At 40.1% G+C, this 15,309-nt stretch overlaps 2 protein-coding genes across 7 annotated transcripts; one reads left to right on the top strand and one right to left on the bottom strand.

Moving 5' to 3' along the window:
• Positions 1-907: 907 nt before the first annotated feature.
• Positions 908-5,908, top strand: hmga1a (high mobility group AT-hook 1a). Of its 6 annotated transcripts, none has more exons than XM_029507014.1 (5): positions 908-960; positions 2,175-2,292; positions 3,321-3,401; positions 4,486-4,542; positions 5,445-5,908. In XM_029507014.1, the coding sequence occupies exons 2-5, from the start codon at positions 2,209-2,211 to the stop codon at positions 5,520-5,522; spliced, it is 300 nt and encodes a 99-aa protein (XP_029362874.1). In that variant the 5' UTR covers positions 908-960; positions 2,175-2,208; the 3' UTR covers positions 5,523-5,908. The 6 variants fall into 6 exon arrangements, with proteins under 6 accessions (XP_029362874.1, XP_029362871.1, XP_029362876.1 ...); XM_029507011.1 differs by having other exon boundaries at positions 2,175-2,307; XM_029507016.1 differs by lacking the exon at positions 5,445-5,908 and adding an exon at positions 5,138-5,251 and having other exon boundaries at positions 2,175-2,307.
• Positions 5,909-7,641: 1,733 nt separating this feature from the next.
• smim29 (small integral membrane protein 29) lies at positions 7,642-11,746 on the bottom strand. The gene is made up of 5 exons (XM_029506585.1): positions 11,664-11,746; positions 10,862-11,202; positions 10,710-10,735; positions 10,476-10,581; positions 7,642-9,207 (listed from the first exon to the last, which is right to left on the bottom strand). The coding sequence occupies exons 2-5, from the start codon at positions 10,967-10,969 to the stop codon at positions 9,139-9,141; spliced, it is 309 nt and encodes a 102-aa protein (XP_029362445.1). The 5' UTR covers positions 10,970-11,202; positions 11,664-11,746; the 3' UTR covers positions 7,642-9,138.
• Between the last annotated feature and the right edge of the window lie 3,563 nt (positions 11,747-15,309).

The following is a 15,309-nucleotide window of genomic DNA, read 5'->3' as shown; positions in this document are numbered from 1 at the left end:
TCATGTGATATTTTATCAAAGTGGAAATCTGGGCAAAAAAAAAAAAAACAACAACAAAAAAGTTAAATAACTGTAGAAGATATTTTTCCCCTCTTTTTTGTAAATCTTCCTCTTTGGATATCAAAGAATGACCAAAATAGTAATTATGTTTTTGACTTAGTTGTAACAGTTGTAACAGGGTTGCTAGTAGAGATTGCTTCTTTTTAATTAATTTGGAGATTTAGTTAAAAAACAAAACAGCCAGAAGAGAGTCTGCAGTCATCATTGAAATTGCACACAGGGCAAATTTAACTAACTGGAGAAAGTTATTAAAGCATAGCTGATAACCCATCAACAACTTACTATGTGTAGAATATATGGACGATTATTTAAGGGTAACTAAAGATCTTTAAATATGACTTTGGTACACTGTACTTTTACATATTCACTAATAAAATTGATCATAGTAGATGAACACTTCTTCCATCACTTTCAAGATCATATTTTAGGGGCGAAAAACAACAAGAAATGCTTTCCCGGGCTTGAAGCTGGCTTGTGTTTACATTGGGGGAGGTCATAGTTCACTCATCATCACTGTGGAGACTGTGGTATGCAGTGTTGAGCAAACACACACAACAGCAGAAACAATTAATATTGTATAGATATTTATTTTTCTAATTTAATGCACGTGTATTCTTTAAGTTATGGATATGTTTTGGGATCAAACCTGGAGAATAAGAAGGATCCAGTTGAAGGAGGGGTGTGTGGGGCGGTAGGAGGAGGAGGAGTGTGGGGGGTCCTCTAGTACTGTTGGTGGCCCATTTATCATATCTCCGCCCTCCAGTGTTTAGCTCCCATGAGGGCGGCACTTTAAATTGCCCCAAAACTCCTCCTGGCTGCCGCCTTTTTTCCTTTATCTGCCCCGGAGAAGACACACGTGCTATTTATAGGCCGCCGTTGGAAGAACTCCTCAACCTGCTGGTAAAAAAAAAAAAAAAAAAAAAAAAAACAACAACAGGAGAAAAGGAAGGAATTTTTTTCTTTAAAAAAAAAACAACTCCGTCCTCTTCTCTTTCTATTTCATAACTGTTTTGTTTCTTGTTTTTGTTTTGTTTTGTTTTGTTTTTTTTTATCGCTGCATGAGCTGGGATTTTTAAAGGGGCGGGCTGTGTGTTGTCTGACGAATAAAAGCTGTAGCCTATAGATCGGTGCAAGGCTTTTTAACCGGGTACAGGCAGCCAGCCTTAAAGGAAACACACGCTATATCCGAGCAGTAACGGTGAGTGCAACAAACGCCACGGTGAGCGAGCGAAACTTTGCATGCTCGATAACACCGGGATTTTTAATTATTATTTTTATTTATTTATTGTGGACCGGGGGTACAGAAGCGGAGCTCCGGCAGCGAGGAGGCTGCACGCTTTTTAATGTGAAATCGTCTTTTGTTGCCTTGGCCTGGGCTTTGAACGCATCAAACGAACCCAACCACCTCTGTCGTTTGCAATTTCTATTGCTTTATTTTTTTGGAGAAAAAATAAAACGCAACAGAAAAAAAGGAAGCTTAAACGTAATGTCCTTGCAAATGGGGGGGGGGGGGGGAGAAGGGGGGTTGTTAGGCTGCAGATCCCGCCGAGCACACACCGGCCATTGTGTGTTTGCTGTGTGTATATACAATGTGTGTGTATATGTCTGTATGTGTCGGCGGATTGCTCTCCGGAGGCCCCTCCGGCGTGCAAAACGCGCTGCGGGATGTGGCCGCGTACGCAGGCCCGATCGCCGGCCAAAACCAGCGCGGCGTGCCGGGGCCTCTAAACATGGTCGGCGCGGGAAAGGGGAGCGTCGGCTCCGGCTGTGTTTTGCAGATTCGTGTGGCCTCCGATCGCGTCGCCGAGCCACGGAGAGAGATCAGGCGAGCCGGGTGGACGTCAATCCCCTTGTTTGTTTGTTTTGTGTAGCACAGTCGGCCGTGTAATGGAGCGCCAGATGAAATAGAAATAGATGGAAATAAGCGCAGATTAATTAAACGCGTTACCGGTGTGCGGTTAGCCTGGTCCTTTTTTATGTGTCTGTGACTGAGTGTTTGGGTTTGTTGTTGCGGTCATCGGGTTTAAAAGCCTGACTTATTTTGTGTGCTTCTGTCTGTGTGAACTTGGCGTCTCGCCTTGCAGCATATCTGACCGGTGTGATTTATATTACAGGTCTGAAGGGAGAGGGGAAAAAAGCAAAGCAAACATGAGCGACAAGGAGACAGTCTCACCGAAAGAGAAGGAGACGACAGAGAAAAGGGGGCGTGGAAGACCCCGAAAACACCCCCAGGTAAAATCATCAGACGTAAGTAGTGCCCATATTCATTTATTTCTATTTTTTCTTGGTTTGATATCCAATCAAATTTGCATGTGTGGATTAAGAGTATCACCAACCTAGGAGTAAACCCATGTGTATAAAGCAATGGAGGGAGGGAGGGCACTGAAATAACACACCTGTAGGTACATAGGCGCCATCTGATGCTCATGTAGATATTATTGCAGCCCAGGTGCTGATGCATATCCATGTCATAAGCCCAAAGAGGAATCAAGAATCCAAGTATGCCTGCGTCTAGGCGCTCTGACCGCTTGCTCACCCCCTCTTCAGTCTAGGTGTACATGTACAACAAACTTCCTGTGTATCTCACCTAGTTTATAAGCAGCCAGTAACCAAACACCTTTGACCATCTTTGACCCCTACCTCCCCATCCCTTCCGCAAACACACATCTCCTCACCGTGTAAGGGATGACACAGCAGTGTCCTGTGTGCACATTGGCTGCTGTAACTGTCACTCAGAGGCGGTGTGCTTCAATATTGAGTTGCTCGGTTGCTAAGAGTTGCAGTTGTAAACATGAGAAATGCAACAGGAGGTGACTCCGCCGTGACACATCATAAAACCACAGATTATCATATGAATAGGTTATTCCCTCGGGGCACAGCTTGTATTTTTCAACCTGTGGTAATCCCCTATGTTTTTGACTCATGCGTTTCCCCTTCTATGTTGGTGTGGCTGCTTAATGTGTTTTTACTCATGCACTTTTCTCTCTCTCTCTGTCTGTGTGTGCGTCTGTGTGTTTGTGTGTAAACATGACAACCTGTGACTCTAAAAAGCCTGTCAGCCAGTACAAGTACAAAATTGACCTCCAACACTGTACAATATAACAACATGTCTGTTGGATGCTAGCATGTAGATGTGTATTTTGTATTTTTAGGAATCTCCAAAAACTGTTTTGCCCATAATGGTTTTAAATTGCATTGTTGAAACACCTTCAGCCTTTTTCTTGGTGTGCTTACTTTTATTTTGATGTCTTGGTTGTCAGGAACCAAGTGGGTCCCCTACTCCAAAGAGGCCCAGAGGACGGCCGAAGGGCAGCAAAAACAAGGCAACCGGCAAGGGCAAAGTAAGTCAGTGCTGCCTCTTGCATGCTGACAAGTCACGATTTCAGCAGCAGCTAACATGCATCCTGAACTGGATGACGCCGGTGCCAATACAGACAGGCACAAGCTTCACAATGACTCTGCACATGGCTTTCACTGTCGTCTCTCGCTAGCGTTTCCTTTTCTTCCTCAGACCAATTCTTGCTGGTTGCTGAACATCTTAATGGTAGCTAACCTCATCCTCCTCAAAAGGATGTCCTGCTGTTATTTATGATATATTGGTTGACTGCAATTTAGCTGCTTCCGCCCTCCTGCTGTCAGAAATAGCCTGGCTAGGGTTTCCCATTGTAATGTCCTTGGTTTACTGCCTTAGTTTTTTTTTTTTTTTTTTTTTTTTTTTTTCTCCTTCTCTCTCTTCTTGAGTGATGCTCAGTCTGTACTTCCTGTCCTCCAGCTTCCTGCAGCTTGTCATGCACAGTGAGGTGCAGGTGCAGAGGCCGCAAGACTGTTTCCAAGCTGACACTAAGTACCCCTCCACCCCCACCCAACACACAGCCCTAGTTCTTCTCTGCCTGTCGTCTCCATAGCAACAACTGATTTTTCTCCCTCGCCCCAACCCTGCAGCTCCCCCATGCGCTCTGTCTTCGCTGCTATGTATGGGAAAGGGAGCAGGAGAGAGAGAGAGGGAGAGGAGGGAGAGCTTAATGTGCATACATGTAGTATAGATTTAGCGGCGAGGGCCAAGCTGCAGAGGGTTTGTGTCTCCGCTCAGTTCCACCAGCTGTCTCTGAGCCTCAGACCAGGTGGCCAGCGAACTGGAGTGCCCTGTGTGCAGTTCCTGTCGGTCTTCCAGATAATAGCCAATGAACCCAATGCCCCCTTTCCATGTGTCTCATTGCAGATGTACTACTGCCATCTGCAGGCAGCTAGGAGCAGAGCTCTGTATGGATTGTTAATACCACAGGCTTTTAGAGCCCCCCCCCCACCAAAATTGCTCCCAAAAAGTTACTACTTTAACTGAGCAAATCAGCAGGTCAGCGTGCGGTCCACAGCAAAATGCAATATTGGACTACACCCCATTAACTGTGTGCCATTTTTGTTTCACAGAAGGCAACAGCTTCCCCATCAGCAGGGGGAAAACGCAGAGGAAGACCTAAAAAGGAGGTAAGATAAGAATCCTTGGACAAACACTGATCACATTTGTCTAACCATTCCTCCTCCAATTGAATTAAGATTGGTATGACTGTCTGCAGGCCAAAGTTGCATTTTCCTAACTTTCCCTTTCCCCCATCCAACCATTTAATTATTATTATTATTATTATTATTATTATTATTATTATTATTATTATTATTATTATTATATTTTTTTAAACTCATCGCAACTGTTTTGGTTTTTGTGTATTTATTTAAAGCTGCTTTTTGGTCGCAAGTCCCTAGCTGTTTGTGTTGAAAGGCCTGTACCTGCATGACAATTTTCCTCTGTCCCCATCACTCATAGTCCAACGTTGTATAACTGACAGTAGGATTATTATTTTCTAAGTGTGCAAAACAAGTTGCCAGGCCATATTCCGCCAGTCAAAAGGCATGTGTTTAATCTTGGAAGAACTTGTGGTCTTGTAGTAACATTCTGTCATGTGCATGAGTGGTTAGGGCGTACTCTGAAAGAAGTCTGGATTGCATTAGTCACAGAAAGGAATGACCCAAAGTTACCTTCTTAACTACCCCTCTCATTTTTATGAATGAACATCTTTGGCAGCAGTGGGGAGTGTGAGGAGGAAAGGCAAGAGCAAAAAACCAGGATGCCTCATCGTGACTCATCACTCGTATGAATCACTTTTCACTACCGATGGCTCACCCTTCCCTTGGGTGTTCCTCATGCCACAGTGGTTTATCAAAACCACTTTTATTATTATTATTTTTTTTTTCTTTTTCTGTGCTTGCATTTGGGTTATAAGAGGTGAAATCCGTCATGTTGAGTCATGAATTACAGACGACTGTATTTGTATTGTCGAGTCATAGTTTCCCCCCCCCCCCCCCCCCCCCCCCAACCCCACTTTGTGTTGCAGGAGAAGGAAGAAAAGGCATCCCAGGAATCATCTGAGGAGGAGGAGGAGGAGGAAGAGGAGGAAGAGGAGGACCAGTAATTCACAACGCATGCTACCTCACTCAACATACTGACTTACTGTTAAAACAGAACTGGGCTGTATCTCCAAGACCAGTGCCACCACATGACCACTGTTCACGACAAAGTCCTCTTTGCCAGAAGGAGGGTTAACACAGTACATATATCATGCGACAGCACTGGATAGAATGATGGACCTTGCTCAAGCATAGATGTAAGAATTACGTGACAGGTAACAGCCCTCTTCTCTACATGTCATGTTATCACAAGTCTTTTATACTGGACAAAGGTGTGCTCCATGGAGCCTGGATGTTCCCGTTTTCCCCTTAAAGATGGTGTGTAGGACATATTCTCTGCTTAATGTTACTTATTTGTTGTACCTGCATCTGAGATGGTAGGACGTATAGACATTTTTTTTTTTTTTTTTTTTTTTTTGGTACTGGACAAAGGTGAATTTTACCTATATTTGCTTTTTTTTTTTTTTTTTTTTTTTTTTTTTATTTCCCCCCTTCTTCAGGAGGGAGTTGTTTGTGTGAAGTGGTTAACCTATCCTTTCGCATTGTATTCTAGATGGAGTTGAGCTTCAGCGTTATAGGACGAGAATAGGTAACTGATGGTAGAAGTTTTTCTTTTACTTCCCTTCCTGTTTCTAATCTTCATAACTGCTTTCACCTTGTCTCACCAATAAAGCAGAATCATCTGTACCAATCCCACTCCCCTCTTTCAGTAGGACAGTGTAGACTTAGCTAAACTTCTCAAGATTTCATCCCATGTCCTCACTGTGTGGTGGGGAGCTGTAAAGCGTATCCTTAGTAATCACAATAGTCTGACCAGACTTGTCCTGTTGTCCCTTTGGGTTACATACATTTTAAAAAAAAATGTGTGCTGCTTTTCATTTCATCATAAAACTCAATTCTTTGGTTATAATGTGTGTTTTTAAGGATTGGCAGAGTTCTAGGCTGAGAGCATCAGTGTCATTTCTTCAGGGAGCTTTTACAAATGCTGTTACATTGGTGTCTTTGTATTCACATGGTCCTCAGTTTCCACACGCTCACTCAATCACTTGTTAAGACAAACTGCAATTGGTCAAACAAGGAGTTTGATTGTAACAGGATAGTTGGTGGCACGGCTATCCAACAGGGCTGTACGGTTTCGTTTTGTTTTGGGTTTTTTTTTTGTTTGTTTTTTTTTTTTGATAGTTTTCATTCCATCTTGCTCTCACTGCTTCATCTGGCTCGGCCCTTCTGTCATCACTTAATTTAGTAACATACTTTTCCTAGGCTCTTTTTTGAAGATGTGTGTTTTATGACGTCTGCTACAGAGAAAAAAAAAAAAAAAAGATGTTTGTGTACTTCTAAGTGTCAGGGAACCCATGGTCACAGTCCACTTAACTGGGTTTTTCCATACACCTAAGCTGCTACAACCTCAGTTACAAAACCCGGAAAACTGCAAACAGGCACCACTAGGCCTGGGATTTCATACCTCACTCAACAGCTTACTTTACCATATAATTGCATTTAACTGGTTTTCTGTTGTTTTAAGTGTAACCTCTGGCATGAGATGGAAAGATGTCATAATTGCAAAGTTTGTGTTTAGTTTTTTTTTTTTTTTTTTTTTTTTGGTGGGGGGTGGGGCTGGCTGTAACAAGGTATCGAAAACTTCAAGCGTGTGATTGTGTGCATTTGCAACACATCTTGACTTGTCTATAACCAGGCCTTGGAAACAGGGTTTTTTTTTTTTTTTTTTTTTTTTTTTTTGTGTGTGAAGCAAGTCAGGGAGACCTGTCAGCTTGACAATTGTGTTCGCTGACTGTGGTAGATTAGCAAGTGTGTTTTTATTTTTATTTTTTTTTTAAGAAAAAATAATCTGGTGCACTGAAATGTTGGTTCAGATTTTCATTGACAAATGTTTGTGTTTGTGATAGACTGGGCGCTCTTTCCACTTATCTGTTCTATTGGCCACTATGTTTGGCAGTACCACACACCCACCCTCGCCATACTCATATCAGTCATACAATGGTCATTTCTTCATTTTTTTTTTTTTTTTTTTTTTTTCTTCCAGCATCATCCAATTATTCTGCATACCAACCTCTTGCATCCGTTCATTTATATACTGTAAACTCAATAGGATGGGATCATTCTTTTTAATGTACACCGTATATAAATGTACAATGTCTATATTTCTATGGTGCCCTACAACAATTTGTATCAGAAATGGTCAATAAAGAGAATTTTCTTTGTCATTTGTGTGGCATGGGCCCATGGATGAATACGTGGGTTAATGGAGGTTGAATTAAAATACTAAAACGATGACATGGCACACACACTAATTACAGAACAAAGCCAAAGCTATATTTTATTTACATTTTCAACAAGTAAATCGGCCTTAACCATTCTCTCAAAGCAGCAACTTCAACAGCAAAACTTAAACAGTCAAACCATAAATATCTTTATCAGTTCTTTGAAAACCTGAAATCAGAGCCCTTTGTGAAAAATTCAGCAGTGTGAAGAATGAATGTCCTGTGATCCAACATTTGTACAGTGTCATGTGCATGGCTCATTTTGTATTAATTTTGTGTGGGGAAAAGTAAATGCATAAAAAAATCAGTAATGTAAAAAAAGAAATTCTGGTGTAATGATGTTTTTGAGTCCATAAGTGACGATATAAAACATCTACGTGACCCCAATCTCCTTCTAAAACACCTTTAGATGTCATCCAATAACATCACATGCTTCGAGCACTAACTCTCCATATTAGTACATTAATTATTGAACAGTGTTATTCCACTTTCAAGGACAGATGAACAACTTGCTTTTCATTATGTTTACATTCATAAATGCAAGGCAAAATAAGAGTCACATAAGGTTACTATTCACCAAGGGGAGAAAAGTGAAGTTTCCTGAGTACTTGATACAGTCAGATCTATGGCATTCATCGGAGCATTCTTCTGCCAGAGGTAAATGTGTACTGATGCCATGCCTTGTAGACAGGACATATTTTGGGCACTAGTCACAATTCACAATTTGGGAGTGAGAGGTGGGTGGGTGTTACTTACTTTCATATCTGGCTTTTAATGCCTTTGATAAGAGTCATTGGAATTGGCCAAACCACAAAAAGATCCAGATCATCTGGTAACTAGTGAAGCTTTGTAAGCAAATAAAAAATGGTGTATTCAACATTTCTTTCTCAAAATGAAACAAATTTAACCCAACCAATTTTTTTGCAACTAATTCTAACTTTATCAAGATAATCCAGTGAAAGCTATAAAGCTTCTGGGGAATTTTACTGCAGTGTTAAACGTCACCAACCACACCATAAATGTAAACAATAAAGTTACCAAGAACTTGTATCTTGAGATATGTTCAAACATCTCTTACCTGTGAGTCCTGCCACCAAATACCACAGTAAAACAGTCTGAATAAATAAGTTTAAGTGACTGCATCTGTTAGGCACCGAGTCGGGCATCAGAACCTCCCAAATGAACAGTCTTATCACAAAGAAAATGTTGACTGGTGCTGATGGATGCCAAACGGTAGTAAAGAAAGATAGTAAAAGTCTTGTATATGACTCTAAATGAGATTTCTGTGGCTGAAGGTCATCCCCTAACTGACAATGTTCAATGTCATCATTTACAATTATCATGCATTGACGTCTTTGGCTAGAAGAGGGCGTCGCTGTTGATAGCCTCTGGCCCAACCTTGAACAATCTGAGGACAGAAGTGTACATTTTAGTTTAGCACAGTCTTTTTCTTTTCTTTTTTTTTTTAAGTCATCATTGTTAGTCATATTAAAGCCAATTGGCAGATGTATGAAATTGCTGTTTTTTAGAACTACTGTAGTAAAATGTGTTTCTGTGGAACATCATAAGTAACAGTAATGGAGGGGCAAGTTCTTTTCCCCTCACAACGCAAATTTATTTCAATCAATTTATTCCTGATATCATAAAACCTCAGTAGTTAAAACCTCACTCACTATCAAGCAGTTTTGCTACAGCAGTAATAACTGAAACAAAACTAAGGAACAATTTTGGCCATGGTAAATATTGCCACCTAGTGTTTTTTATGTCACAGCACATGATTCATTCATTCATTCATTCATCTTCAACCGCTTTATCTGTTTCCGGGTCACGGGGCTGCTGGAGCCAATCCCAGCTCACATCAGACGAGGGGCAGGGTACACCCTGAACAGGTTGCCAGTGAATCGCAGGGCCAACACACAAGGGCAAACAGACACAAACAACCACTCAAGCTCACATTCACACCTACGGTCAATTTAGAATGTCCAGTTAACCTATACGTGCATGTCTTTGGGAAGTGGTTGCGGGATGGAACCTACAACCTTTTTATTGTGGGGAGACAGTGCTAACGACTACGCTGCCGTGCTGCACAGCACATGATATTCGACTGAAAATTACCAGGCCAATGACTTAATTGAAATAGCCCTTGCAACCATAACCATCTAATTTCATTTGTCCAAACTCCAGACTTCGTACCATAAGGATTATCAGTATAAACAAAATGCAACGTGACAAATTTTTGTGTGGAAGAAAAATGTCTTATGTTTCTAAGACAAAGACTGCTATGGTGAAGGACTTAAGACTTGCACATACAGTGAGTGATAAATTAATAGTATTTGTATGTCTATGTGTGAGAGGAAGAGACTGGCTAAAATGGGGAACTAATGATCTGTCAAAAGTGAGTAATGCAATAAACAATGTCAGAACACAGGACATCAGCGAACATGTCTTCACTGCATCTTTGTGGAAATCACTATCAGCCACAGCACAATCTAGCAAAAATAACCCAACCTTATTCAACTAGAAATATATTTTCTTTTATATTCATTTGGCTTAGCAAAAACATTTTCTCAATTGTATTCTTGCTATCACCTTCAGATTTCATAGCAGAAAACTTTCTCCACAGCTACAAACGCCCCCAGAGAACCAAACACTTGAAAACCAAAAGGTTCATCATACCTGCATGTCCTCTTCTCTCAACAAAATTTCTTGTTCGACTTCATTAAGTTCCTCTGATGGGTCATATGTGTAAATTGGTAAAAGCTGATGACGGAGTCTGTCAATTCTGAGGGACAAAACCAAATTGTGATTTCATTGATCACTTTGAGAGACAACTGTGAAGTAGTCAGGCTTTATTGTAAAAAAAAGCATTATGCCATAAAATCAGTGTAGATTTTTTTTTATAGGTCTCACCTCCTCTTCTTGCGGATATACATAACCTGAAATGGACAAAAGTGAGACTATCATTTCTGAACGATCAAAGCTACTAATTTGACTGGTAGGTTGACAGTAATATTACAACTGTATCTCGTTTTCCAGAAATTCTAACTTTGTGGAAGTCTTACCACAGCTGCTGCTATTCCAATTATTGTGATGAGGAAGAATGGCACCAACACATAGCTTACTGCCACATCCCCATCAACGATGGCAGGGGGCTGAGTAGTGCTGTTCATTGCAGCATAAGTTCAGCAATGGGAGGGCACGGGGTGGGTGGGGATGGGAGGGCACGGGGTGGGTGGGGGTGGAAGCTACCTGTGGTGGGCTAGCACTACCAGCACACACCCTGGTTGTAGCGGACTTTGTGAAGAGGCTCTGTCCTCAAGCTGCGCCTTTGTTGTTTATGCCTCATCCCCGTCGTTCATGTGACTCCCACATGGTATCACCGACCATCTAATCAGCGACAAATCTAAACCAACACGGAATGACAAGAATGTACAGTTAGAAAGAAAATAGCACAATAAAGCATATAAAGGAAACAGTAGAGTAACCTCCTTTATATAAATAAAATAAGTTGGACCGATTCAATGCGATGCACAATTAGCAAATCCGGCTTGCGCTGCTTCTCTCGTTGCAGACAGCTCGTTTAAGTGTTAACTAGCCAAACTAAATAAAAACACAATTCACCTCCTGCTGTGTATTTATTTCCCATTTGCTTTAAAATAAACACGGGCACCAATGACCCTGCGTTCCCCGGCCATGTAAACATAGCAGCTACTGTTAGCCGTGCTGGCAGATGACACCGCACCGGACAAGTTGGGGTTTTTTTCAGGACTCAAAGTTGAGACAAACCTTCCCCATGATAAACGAGCTGGACTTCAAATCAGCTTCGGTAAACATGTTAGGAAATCATTTCGGCTGAGGTCTCACCGTCCGAGAGATGTATTTATTTCCACCTACGTCGCGCAGTGGCTTCTGCTCCAGCATCAGCAACCTGACTTCCCGGCTGAACCCTTCAGAGTAAAAGCGTCACACAAAAATACGGAAGTGGAGTGCACCAAAAAAGGAATGATGATTTGAATGAGAAGGTGTGTCCAAACTTTTGGCCTGTACTGTAACTAACTTTCAGGATGGGTTTAACAAACACGGACCACTTTTTTGGGGGGGACAAATTTCTAACATCATCGAGAGCAGTTTTTTCTTAAACATGTTCATTCTTAGTTTTCAACTGAATTTGGTGTCTGTTTAAACTGAAGACATTCAAACTCAAGAAAGTTCCTTTTTTTGTTTTATTTTATTCATTTGAGGCTTTCAGGTTCAGTGTTTCATATTTAGTTCGGGTCGATCTTTTAAGGAAAAGAGGGGATTTAAAACAAAGACAATTTATCAACATTTCAGATAGTTTAGTATGTTTACTTCAAGTACAAAAGTTGTGAAAGAAAATATAAATCTTTTAAGGGACAGCTCAGTTAGTTGAAATACAATCACCTTTAGAAATATTTTAAATCTAATCCTTTTAACCGCTTGCCAACTTAAACTCCTGAACACTTGATAAGAAATACCTGTGTGCTACCCACTTAGACAATCACTTGGCACCAGTGTGGTGCATAGAAATCATGCTGCTAAAGATCAGGATTCTTCACGCTGGTGTTCATTCAATTTCAATTCCACTTTAATCATAGTGTTATTAAAAACTGAGGAATATTAATTTATATTGATCAGTTAAATATATATATATATACATACATTATTGCATCAATAATTAAAATACAATGCTATATTATACATAAACTTATATATATATATATATTATATAATACAAAGGCCTTTATGGGTCAGCATAACAGTATGTTGACTCAAGTAAAGGCTCTGAGTATTTCTTCTACTTGCATCATTGTCACATGACTACACCTTTTGTAGAACTGTCTAACCAGCAGTCAGCTCTGTTTGATTACAGCCACAGGTCAGCCTGCAGGTGTTTAGAAGCTCAGCTCAGTTTTTTTTTTTTTTTTACTGCTACCTTATAAATAGGTTTGGCTAGAACAAGAATGATTAAACAAAAATGTGCTTTGGCAGCTGGTAAAAAAAATAAATAAATAAAAACTATGACATGAAAATGGCTTCAAGTAGAACCACCCACCATCAAGGAATGGATGGATATAGTATGTGAAATTTACATTATGGAAAAACTGTAATTTTCCCTAAGAGTACAAAAAGAAACGTTCTATCAGATTTGGTCCAAATGGATTGAGTACATAAAAGGGTTAAAATCAGATTTCACATTTAAAATACTTTTGTGTGTACCACCTTGCTAAGTATTTTATTCACTGGATGCAATACTTGAATGACTTTAAAAAAAACTTGAAAGAGCAGCATGAAAAGATGCTTGAACCACCCTTCCCAGTTATCAAGGAGAATGGGGTGGATAAACCAAGGGAACAGAAACTTTAGGGGTCCAGGGAAGGATTGCGATGTTGTAAATGAAACTGTAAATATTTGCTTTTCCAAATAAAAAGATGATGTAAAAAAAAAAAAAAGAAAAAGGTTTGGTTGGGAGGTTGCCAATGGCTTTTTGACCTAGAGTGTAGCCTTCAATAGAAGAAAAAGCTCATCCATATTTCTAATGTCTGGGAGATGAATGACACAAAGACCAAACACATCTGATTTAATCAACCAAAAGAGTTGCTCCTACTGTGCTTGACCAACATGGGTGCTCTATATCTCTACTAGATAAACTTTGGTCGATCCATTATTTTTAGCAGCTCTGTCAGTGACATTCCTGCTGCTGGACTGAGGGGGTTGGTAATCATCTGAATTGGGTTGGGGGCAGACTTTTGGAGTCTAAGACTGATACTCTCTCCCAGTCCACCCAGGGAGCACATAGTAGTCTGGCTGAGCTGCTGAAAAAGTTTTATAAGGTGGCTAACTTGCTGTTACCGGTGCCATGACTGTGTTAACCTAAATTTGCTACCAGCTAATGGCTAGTAGTGATGTGTCGGTTATGAACGATACGGCTCTTGGAGTCAGCTCTTTGAAATGAACAATGGGAACTGGATCCTGCCTGGCTCAGACTCACTTCATCTTTTTTCTGTTCAAGTCACACGTCATTGGTCAGCTACATGAGCACTGAGCTTTTAGTGAGCCCCGCCAAAAGAACCAGCTCTCTAAACAGATTAGAATTCCTATTACTAATGGCTAGGTTCATGCTGCAACTTTACTTTACTGTAACTTTATTTAGCTGTGCTTCTTGTTGTGTGTTTCATGGTCTTTTTCCACTGGACCTTCTGACACCTTGGAAACTGAGAACATGAAGGGAGAATATTTGCTTTGGTCTGGGATGCTTTTAGCCTGGTGGGACTTCAGTGGCAGTAAAACTTGTTAATGCAGCATATTTTTGACTATAGTAATATTAAATTTGCCACATGTGGACCTACTGTCAAGCTCTTTAACAATAAAGAATCTACTGTGTATAGGTTGTTGGGATTTTTTTTGTTAGTTTGTTTATTTTTTTATTTTGTTTGGTTTTTTTGTTCAATGGCTCAAATAGTTTAATAGATGTTGTGGAGAAACTGCTCAGCATTGCCTTTGGAAATGTAAGGAAGTAGACATGTTTAGTTTAAGGTGAAAAGTAAATAGAAAATACTCATGCAAGTTCCTCTAAATAAATGTATTCACCAAAAATAGGTAAAAATTTACATCCAAAATATGATATCAGTGGAAAAGTAATCCTTTGGCCAGCATATGAATTCTGACCTTGTATGTAATGTTATAATGTTTTTCTTCTTCTGGTCGATCAAAGTATGGTTTAGTTCAGGCGTTTGTGTTGTCAGTTCATTGCCACTAGATGTCACTAACCATTTGTAAGTTCATGAGAAGGAAGGACTTTCCAGGGTACGAGTTGTAATTTCATTTCATGGTGATATACTCTCAGGATAATCAGTTAAACCTGCTCTACATGTTGAGTCAATGCACTAACATGTAATTCTTTAATGTGTTATATCAAACCATGGGCCAGCAAAGCATGGAATTATTGTAACCTTTGGTTTTTCTAACTCTGGGTATTGTTATTTAATTTACAGAGCGAAATACCTTTTATCTTCACTCAGTGAACAAAGAGTGGAAAAAAAACCCCAAACATATTCCACAATTCAAAAGAGTGTTCACTGACTTTTAACTTTAGTGTTTTCTTTTCATAGAAACTGGCAGATTAAGTATTTTCCTCTGTTGGGTTACAGTTGAAATTTCAAAAGGGTTGTGAACGCAACGGTCCATGAAGGCAGATGGTGTTATGACTCATTGTTTGTGTAATAATACAAAGTGCACTGAAAAAAGAGCGCCCGCACTATGATCATGTGCTCAAAAGCTAAAACTTGTCACTTCTTTTTCACCTGTTCTTGGATGAATAATATCCCTGGACATCATCACTGTATTACTGTATCACTGTATCACAACCCCTATTTTATATATGTATATATATGGACAATAATTAGGATTTAGTCTTTCATTCTAGTGGTGGTGAAATTCTCAGACTGAACAGAATGTATTTTAAGGCTGGGATTCACAAAAGACGAAACAA

This window comes from Echeneis naucrates, chromosome 7 (assembly GCF_900963305.1).
Source record: "Echeneis naucrates chromosome 7, fEcheNa1.1, whole genome shotgun sequence".
Classification (NCBI taxonomy): domain Eukaryota; kingdom Metazoa; phylum Chordata; class Actinopteri; order Carangiformes; family Echeneidae; genus Echeneis; species Echeneis naucrates.
This window is presented reverse-complemented; position numbering and strand designations above follow the sequence as displayed.

Bases quoted from the DNA above. Each gene is read 5' to 3' on its own strand.
- hmga1a (XM_029507011.1), top strand. From the start codon at position 2,209: ATGAGCGACAAGGAGACAGTCTCACCGAAAGAGAAGGAGACGACAGAG. The intron at 2,308-3,320 runs GTAAGTAGTGCC...CTTGGTTGTCAG, and splicing joins CCCAGGTAAAATCATCAGAC to GAACCAAGTGGGTCCCCTAC. The intron at 4,543-5,444 runs GTAAGATAAGAA...TTTGTGTTGCAG, and splicing joins GAGGAAGACCTAAAAAGGAG to GAGAAGGAAGAAAAGGCATC.
- smim29 (XM_029506585.1), bottom strand. From the start codon at position 10,969: ATGAACAGCACTACTCAGCCCCCTGCCATCGTTGATGGGGATGTGGCA. The intron at 10,736-10,861 runs GTAAGACTTCCA...TGTCCATTTCAG, and splicing joins TTGGAATAGCAGCAGCTGTG to GTTATGTATATCCGCAAGAA. The intron at 10,582-10,709 runs GTGAGACCTATA...TTTGTCCCTCAG, and splicing joins TATATCCGCAAGAAGAGGAG to AATTGACAGACTCCGTCATC.